This window comes from Idiotropiscis lumnitzeri, chromosome 21 (genome assembly GCF_059441095.1).
Source record: "Idiotropiscis lumnitzeri isolate Australia: NSW breed Sydney's pygmy pipehorse chromosome 21, RoL_Ilum_1.0, whole genome shotgun sequence".
Taxonomy (NCBI): domain Eukaryota; kingdom Metazoa; phylum Chordata; class Actinopteri; order Syngnathiformes; family Syngnathidae; genus Idiotropiscis; species Idiotropiscis lumnitzeri.
Genome location: NC_142411.1, coordinates 295,432 through 304,293, shown reverse-complemented (window position 1 = coordinate 304,293; position 8,862 = coordinate 295,432). Strand labels below are relative to the sequence as shown.

The following is an 8,862-nucleotide window of genomic DNA, read 5'->3' as shown; positions in this document are numbered from 1 at the left end:
AAGTAACAAACTGGAATTAGTAAAAAGTACATTATGAAAAATTTGCCTTTAAAAAGAACAAAAAAATAAGACCAACTGGAAATTAAATTTAAATGTGTTCATCCAGACGGGAACTCGGCTGCAAAGGACAAGCAGAAGGCAACAAGGTGGTCCCGCTTTCCAAGATGGACTTTGTTTGCCTTGGCAGACGTCGCCGACTTTCGTCTCGTGACCAAATAAGGACGTTGTCGCGCTGCAGCCACAAATGGGCGTGACCCGTTCTGACAATGGGAACGCCCCAGCCCCGCCCCCCTTTTCACAGAACAAGGGCCATGTCCGGCCGGGGTCGGCTGTTCTCTATGGCGTTACATTTATGCCACACTTACGTCAGCGTAATGTCAAACACAAACAGTCGCATTCTAACACGCTGTTTTTATTGTTTTAGTAATAAGTCAATTTTCAAATATCTTTGATTGGCTTAACGTTATTGTCCCTATATCTGATATTTGACAAATTCCTTTCCGAGTTGTCTGTGCAACTTTGCCCTAGTAACGGAATATTAATTTTTATAGAGTAAAAACCTGATTATTGTCAGTGGGGATGTTTAAAAAAAAAATATGAAAAAATGACAACGGCAGCATTACGTCCTTGAGCTGCTTCTTCAAATCTGTCACATACAAAGACAATTTGGGTCAACAAGAGCAAAAAAAAAACCAAGTTGGTTTAAGCAGGTTACGCAATAGAAAACCGTTTATTTACAATATCAACCTGGAGACAATTTCAGAATGTGTCTTGCCCAAGGACACAAACCACTAACCCGTTGCTCACTGGATAACCAACCCACTCTTCCAACTGAGGCACAGCCACCCTAACTTCAAGTAGATGTTCTAAAAGGCCCAAAATATGTACATTACAAGAGCTCAATAGCAAACACAGTTCATATCTTGAGAACCAGACGTGCCCTTGTAGATGAAAGCCTCTGTTGCTCGTCCTTGGAAGACTTTATATAAACTGAAATGACCGCTTGAACATTTGCATTTAAAAAAAACAAAAGCCGAGAGTGTTTTCCAAAGGCTCGGCCACCGAGAGCGGCGCTCTCAAAGCTGGTGGTTGTGGTGGACGAATGCCAGCACGTCATGTTTGGACAGCTTGTCGGGGTCCACTCGCGTCTGAGTGTCGTGCACGATGACGCCGTCCTCCCAGGCCCAGAAGAGACGCTCGGCGTGACACACGCTGTCAATATCGAAAGGAAAAACACAAGAACGAGATGATGCGGTACTAGCGGACGAGGGCGGAGCTTACTGGAAGGGGGACGCAGCGTTGGCTGGCGTGTCATACAAGGACGTCTTGGTGGTCTTGTTAAAGAAGTACTTCCTGTTTGAGGTTTTGCTGTATGCCATCATCCATGGCTCTAAAGAGAGGCAGCGGCAGAGGATGGTTTAGTGGCGATGCACACGGACACGTTGACGCCCAAGCACAGAGGCGACACGCACCGTTGGTGGTCTTGATGATGTAAAGCCCGGTGGGAAGGAAGTGTCGGTCGTCTCGACCGGTGTAAGACAGACGGGGCACTCCGCCCGAACTCTTTGTCACTTTCATTTCCAGTCTGAGGCAAAACATTCACAAATATATTATTCACTTCCCTTTGAGTTTTAAGAGTGACCGTCACGGATGAGCCATCGTACCGCACAAAAATCTTCTCCATTTCCTCCAGCCTGTACACTTCCTTGACTCTGTTCGGAAGCAGACAATCGCGAATCAACCGCAGCATCAAGACAGCGTAACCTGCTTGGCATGCTCCAATCTTTCGAGCGTCCACAGCAGAATGCGATGTCACAGGTGAGTTTTCAATCCAGAGCAAAAGTTTTGTTCGGACCGCATAAGCCACACAACGCGAATAGACAAACAACGCGGCACCTGATGGGGTTCATGTCAGGTCTGCTGGGCTTGGCCACCGCCTTCACAAACTTCTCGGCCATCTCGATCCTGCACGCAAAGTCCACAAGTCAGGACGTCAGCTTCATGAAGTGAACAACTCAACAGGGGAGAATTGACTTCCTTTGCCGCTTAAGGAGGAAAAAAAGTCCTAATATTAGGAATAAACAGCCAAGTTACAAAAAAAAAATGTCAATCAAGTAAATCCAGCAAAATAAACAGCATTTGAAAGGAGTCTGAAAACGTAGAAACAGAATATTACAAAAATAAAAAGTTTCCATGATAGGAGCCCTTTTTTTTTTTTTTAATCCAGATTTGATATTTTTCTAGATAAGCCCCCCCTTTGAGATTTCGTGTCACCGTTTATGCTATTAATTGAGCCGGTTTTCATACGTCTGATTTTGAGGTACGTCTGCAGCCGCGGCTGTTTTTAGAACTCAAGACGAGTCGCGCAACGACACGGACGGAGCACGAGAATGCTTTTTCGCACCTCTTGTTGAAGTGCTGATCTCGGACGTCGGTGCCATTCAGAACCAGCGCGTCCATCACGTGCACGGCGTTGATTCGCCGCTGCGCTTTGCCCTGCCAACGGCGACGCGCGTTTACAACACGGTGAGGCCACATTGTCGCCGAGCGGCGCTAACCTCGCCCTTCAGCTCCTGCACGATCTCCACACTCAGCAGCGAGTCTCTGGGCAGCTCCAGCTTGAAGTTCTCCAGCTTCTTCCAGCGTAGAGGCATCTTTCCGTCCCACGTGTAGATCTGAGACTTCTGCGTCGGATTCGTTTCCAACATTTCAATTTGAACGTGGTCAAATGAAAAAAGACGCACTCACGCCCAGCGTTAGAAGGAAGATCTGCTCGCCGCCTCCCACAATGCAACGGTGGTCCAGCACGTGACGAAGCTTCTCAAGCGTGCCGGAGTTGAGCAGCGGGAGGCTGCTTTTGAACGACTCCACGTCGGAATTCTGGGGCAGAAACGTCTCCGTTGGAACGCATACAAAATGAGGAACTTTCACGTCACAGCTCGAGCAACCTTGACCAGTTCGTAGAATTTGGAGCGCGGTTCCGAGGACGCCGGCGTCACCCTGGCCTTGTCGGGCACCTGGGAGCGGATGCGGACGGCGTGAAGGCGGCGGGCGACGTGACAGGCGCTTCGAGCCGGCGGCCCACTCACCCCCCACAGCTGGAGACACCGCTTGCGTATGTCAGCTTGCCTGGACTCAGCGAGCGTCCTGCGGGTGCCGACACACTCGTGATGCGCACGCAAGCCAAACGGAAGCGCGCACGTCGTCGTCCGGCGGCTACTCACGGGTCTAAAACAAAGGCGTGGATCTTCGCCAGGGCTTTGATCTGGACGGCGCAGAGGCTGCGAAGACAAGACACAAGGTGGCGCTGTTGCAAAAAAGTCAAGCGGAAAAATGGGTCAACAGAAAATGTGGTCAAATGTGACAGTTGGTTGATTACACGTCAACACACATTTTGGGGCCAAGCGAAATGAAAAAGCTCCAATTTTTTTTTTGCAACGTCTTCTTTTGGCACTTCTGTCTTTTTCTTCAACTTTTCGAAATATTTATAGTCATGTCTTCTAGTTGACTGGCGCTTGAGCTCGCACCTCTCATTGGAGTTGACCATGAAGTGGTAGAAGTCGGCGTCCTCCTTGATGATGCTGAGGGGGACCACGTCCGTCACGTCCGTGTCGGTGTCCCGCAGCTGCTTGAGCTTCAGATTGACTCGGAACATGTACTCCCGGACGGCGTCCGAGCCCGGCTTTAAACTTCGGCACACCACGTACCTGCCAAGACGTCAAGTCATGATGACAGCAGATGTTAAAAAAAAAAAAAAGATCCAATGAAAACCAGGACGAGCGTATGCCTTCTTGTGCCGTGTGACCGCGTACTCTTGCTCTGGCCGATAAACGAGCGGACCGCACACCATTCATGAACTCAAAAGCACGCATTTCAGGACCCCCGTAAAGCGAAGAGCGCCTTCATCACCAACACACACAAAAGAATTCCAGCGGCGCACCTCTCGGAGTTGGCGGGCCGACTGGTGACGGGTTTGAAGATAGTGATGCGGTCGAAGCAGAGGTAGAGCAGGTAGACCAAGCCCACGCTGAAAGGCGTGAACAGGTCAAAGGTCTTGCAGACAAAATGGCCGCCTGGGAGACACAGAGCCGCCATGAGGCCATTTTTTTTTTTTATACACGCCAACGTATGAAAACGCGAGGGCAGAAAGGCTTTTTCCACCCCGGCCTGACCTGTCCTCAATGTGGAGAGAGCGGTGAGGAACTGGCAGAGCAGCAGCTGCTTGGTCAGGATTTCCTGAAGGTTCTCCTGACCTTCCACTGAGAAGCCCTGACCTCACAAAAACAAATCCAAAGCCACCTTCTTGTTTTGCCGTCGACAAGTGAGACCAGAACCACAAACTTGCACTCGGAGTCATTATTTAACCAAACGTAATTTTGGGATGTGGGACGGCATACTCACGCCGTCCGCCATGAGGAAGTGCAGCCCCCTCCCCTCGGTGCTGTCCAGCACAAAGTTGCGGAATGCCGTCACGTTCTCCAGCCGGGTTATGTCGCCGTCGCCGTCCACGCCTCCTTCACCTGGAACACCAAGTCGTGGACGAAAATGGACAGGAGACGCAGAATCGCTGCGTGTGGGCACTTCAAGTTCAGTTGTTTGAAAGACACGATTGGTTTTGACAATAAACTTCAATGACGAGTGCCATTAAACAGCTCGGTGCCTCTTTTTGGAAGAAATGTTCTCATATTTTTCGGACAATCGTGCAATCCTCGAATGTTGTCAAAATTTCACGGCGTGAACGATTGGAAGATTCCTTCTCACTGACTTTGGCGTTCTCATTTTCTTGCGCGTGGAATATGGCGTTTGATTTACGTGCGTGCACGCAAAAGACATTTTGCTACGTACAAAACATGTTTTGGTGCGCAGTGTTTGACGTGACGCTGACGTAATCGGGGCACGTAGTGGAGGAGCTGGATACCGTAGTAAGGCTCAAACAGCTCGCTGGGCGCGGCGTAGAAGTCCTCCAGTTTGAAGTCGCACGGCCCCTTTAGCGTCATGCCGAAGCCTTTGGCGTGCCAGCGTCTCCTCCACAGGATGTACTCGGAAAAGCCGCCGGGCCCGGCGCACACGTCGCCAAAGTACAGAAGCTCGTTGGCATTGTCATGGGTCAGCGGCTTCTACAGCGGAAAGGAGGAGCCACGTCAGAGTGAAGCGGCAAACACGCTCGCGTCACAAGCGCGCGCTCACCCCGTCGGACGCTTTTGGGTCGGTCAGCATGTGGTCGAAGCAGTAGTCGATGTTGGCCATTTTCATAGCCGCTCTGAAGACGCCCAAAGCGACACGTTACGACGACGTCAAAAGACACGGGACGCAAATCCCGACCGGTCGCATTCGGCAACGGTACCTGTTGAGGAAGATGCCGCCTCGAATGGTCTCGTAAGCGTTGGAGCGAGTGCGCGCTCTCCTCATCTCCTCGCCGTCCAGGTCGTCAAACACCGCCTGTACGGCAGCAGCAATTGAAGTACGGGATGCACCAAGATCGGATGGACACGACATGGCTCAAGTGACATCATTGGGAATTACGGCATCGTAAATACAAAAATATTATCTCTCGCTGCAGGTTATCGTCCCATCGAGTTCAGTGAAACGCGCAAAAAGTTTAACCCAAATCGGCCTCAAGCGACAAAGAAAAAACCTTGAACGCATCACAAAGTCTTTGAGGTGTTCAACAACAACAACCGACACCTCACCTTGCACCTGAGAAGCGTGTGCAGGAGGTCTTCGGTGCAAAACTCAGTTTCGTCTTCGATCTTCATTTTTTTCTGCAAGAAAAAAAAAAATAAAAAAGTCCGACGCAGATGGAGAATACAAATATTTAAAATGATACAGGCAAGAACTTACCGGCCCCACTGCCATCCAGTCCTTCAACTCAACGGCATCGGGAATTTCTGTGGTGCATTCTGGGAACCAATCCACTTTCTCGGCAGCGCTGGGCTGGAAACACAAAACCATTCAAATGCACTACATTTTCCAAAATAAGGTCAGAATGAAAATACTTTTACATTTAACAAACCGTACAGACAATGTGAACAATAACAAACCTTGCCAACTGTTGAAAAATAGAAAGTTTAACTCATGCAAAATAATAAAAACTCAACCTTTTCAACACACAAAATAGAGTCAAAAAACAGCGCTGTTTGTTGGCAAGCCATGAGTCATGTTTTACGCAGCATTCTATTTACAATAACATCCTTCCGTTCGTAAATTCTCATCACACTTTTCCTTTTGTTTCATTGGGTCTTCCAAGAAAGCTCGCAGCAAACAATTCATCTTTGGGAGCGCTACCTCAGGTTCATCCCGCCAGTCGACATTGAGCTCCCCCTGGAAGCCCTGCAGCGTGAGGCCGAGACCACGCCTGCCACGCTGGGTCGACGCCTCGACGATCTCCTTGCGGCCCTGGCCGAACTTGCCCAGACCTTCTCCCTCGCGGAAGCCCATCTTGGCCTGCAAGACAGGTCGGGTCATACTTACGGAGGCGGAGCTGCATCAAATACATGAGCAAGTCCAATGTAAGCGCACACAAGACAGTCCTCTTTATAATCATATGCAAAGGTGCTGTTGTTATTTTTGAACAGCAAACAAAACATGCTAAATGAGTGGAAAGGCCTCCACGTGAATTCCATCCATCAGCGGGCACCGTGACACATTCCGCCGTTCAATTCTTGTGTTATGAAAACAACATTACCATGAGCTTCTGTGACACGCTGTTGTACATGGAGAACCTGGAGCCCTGCGGGGGCGAGTCCGTGTCCTCGGCGTGGACTGATAAGGACGGCATGGAGAATCCCGCTCGGGGCTCTGCCGGGTCGCTGAGAGATTCGTTCAGGCTGGAGTCTGGAAAGGATAACAACTGATGTCAACGGCTGAATCGACAATGGATGACTTGGCCCGACAGACGAGTAGCGCCTACCTTGTCTGGACAATCTGGACTCTTCATCGGAGCTGCACTCATCACGGTGCCTCTTTGCAGCCAGGACGGGAGCAGCGTCGACTCTTCTCTTCATCATGGCTGCTGCAGAACATGCAGCAAGGAGAAAAGTGTCTTCTTTTGAAATGCCGTTGAATGGAGCTCCGCTCAATCCATAATCAAACAAGATAGCCCTGCAGTTTGCTCAACCAGACACCAATGTATCAATTTAGCCAAATTATTATTATTTAACACTTGACTATAATGACGGGAAGAACTAGCCGGCAAGCAATAAGCTTGTAGTATGTGTCAATGTCATGCAAAAGAAATCAGTTTAAGACAGGCGTCAGAGCCTGTGAAGTAGATAATGCACGTGCATTAAAATAAGAACACCCCAAAGGTCTGTGCGTCTTGTTTGACCAATTTTATGTGGACGTTTAAAAAGTGAACATGTCGTATATGCTTTTCGGCATTTACTGAAAAGCGAAACTGCGTAACTTGAGCAGTTAGCTACATAGCACACACAGCTAACTTTTACCGATTCGGACACACGCGCGTTACGTCCTCAGCAATGAAATGCCATCCCCATCCAGGCTTCAATATTCCGGTGTTTGACGAATGATTTAATGCGGCGTTTTCGTGATAGTTACTGCAAAATTAGTCGATGTTTCGCTTGGAAAAGCAAGGCAGTTTTATTTTCTTATTTTTCCGACGGGGTCCTTTTACTGGAGGCATGCGTAGGACGCGGGCTGATGACGTCAGAGAACCACCAAGTCAGCCTGTATTTTAAAAACCAAACAAAAGTCACAATATTTTTATTTAGTCATAGAACTTTAGTTCCCTACGTGTACTATTTATGAATATGAATTTACAACAACAAATAACACTGGTTTTATGAAGGAATTATTTTATGCACTCTCCACGTTTCAACAATTTGTAACTATTTACAACGGTCTTAATGTGTCATTTTCCTTGTCAAAGCTTTATGAAATTTGTAAATTTAATTTAGAAAATTGTGAAACACTTAATTGGAACAGTCATTACTGCATGAAGGTTCAGGTTACGACCGTTTGAAATGAAAATGAAACCTTCATTTTATTCACCCGAAGAACAACAATCGCTTTAAGACGTCCGCTTGAATTTTTAACCACACGTTGTCTTGCCATTAAGCGATTAGCGTGAGTGTGCTCTTGCATGTGTTGTGGATTCAACTAATCCTTACTTGGCATCCAAGTCGGGCAATCTTGAGCTATCTTTAAAAACACTGCAACTGTTTTCATTGTTACAACTGGACAGACGGCCAAACAAAATGTCACAAATGATTCTTATATTATTAAACATCATACATATGTGATAAGGTGCTGCCGCTCACGCTTCGGGTACCTAGGGATAAAGGGAGTTGGTCTTAATGGCATTTTTCACAGAGGATAATTAAAATAGGCATGTGAGTATTGTTACATTAACTTTCGACATGTATTGCGACAGCATTTGCGTTTAAAGACGTTATTTAAAAGGGTTGCAACACAGTGCCACGATGCTATTCGTTCGTCTGTCTGGAAATTTCCTTCAAGTTTTAGCTGATGTTTTGTGTTTCGGTTGACTGTGAACTGTATGTACTGAGCAAATCGCTACTTTTGCATGATCTACGGTTATCACCACACTCTTTGTCATCACTCGTATATATCGGGGCCTCCGTGGGGATGTCACCACCGCCTTGTGTAATTTGGTGTCTCTTTTTGGACCATCTCTCCCAGGTGCATTAAATCCAGCACATCTCCAGAGGCAGGCCTAATCCTCCGCTGACACCGTTGCACACACGAACGCACCATCAGTGCCACGCATGTGAGCGGCTTACGCAATGGCGCCAACGCTTTCTATATATACGGCCTGCCGGTCGGCCAGGTGCGTGTCTGTGCGAATGTGAGACGGGGTGGGACCGGCGACCCAAAACTGGA

At 48.2% G+C, this 8,862-nt stretch overlaps 1 protein-coding gene across 5 annotated transcripts; it reads right to left on the bottom strand.

The window, feature by feature from the left end:
- Window positions 1-711: 711 nt before the first annotated feature.
- On the bottom strand, window positions 712-8,481 carry cmtr1 (cap methyltransferase 1). Of its 5 annotated transcripts, none has more exons than XM_088286062.1 (23): window positions 6,911-8,481; window positions 6,686-6,834; window positions 6,286-6,444; window positions 5,842-5,934; window positions 5,691-5,762; window positions 5,345-5,439; window positions 5,188-5,260; window positions 4,919-5,117; window positions 4,402-4,520; window positions 4,173-4,269; window positions 3,941-4,073; window positions 3,528-3,707; window positions 3,225-3,281; window positions 3,090-3,147; window positions 2,949-3,017; window positions 2,749-2,880; window positions 2,559-2,684; window positions 2,405-2,496; window positions 1,897-1,965; window positions 1,665-1,712; window positions 1,473-1,585; window positions 1,282-1,390; window positions 712-1,212 (listed from the first exon to the last, which is right to left on the bottom strand). In XM_088286062.1, exons 1-23 carry the CDS (start codon window positions 7,005-7,007, stop codon window positions 1,077-1,079), a joined length of 2,475 nt encoding a protein of 824 aa, XP_088142188.1. In that variant the 5' UTR covers window positions 7,008-8,481; the 3' UTR covers window positions 712-1,076. The 5 variants fall into 5 exon arrangements, with proteins under 5 accessions (XP_088142188.1, XP_088142184.1, XP_088142185.1 ...); XM_088286058.1 differs by having other exon boundaries at window positions 2,949-3,147; window positions 6,911-7,012; window positions 7,446-8,481; XM_088286059.1 differs by having other exon boundaries at window positions 2,949-3,147; window positions 6,911-7,009; window positions 7,446-8,481.
- Window positions 8,482-8,862: the final 381 nt, after the last annotated feature.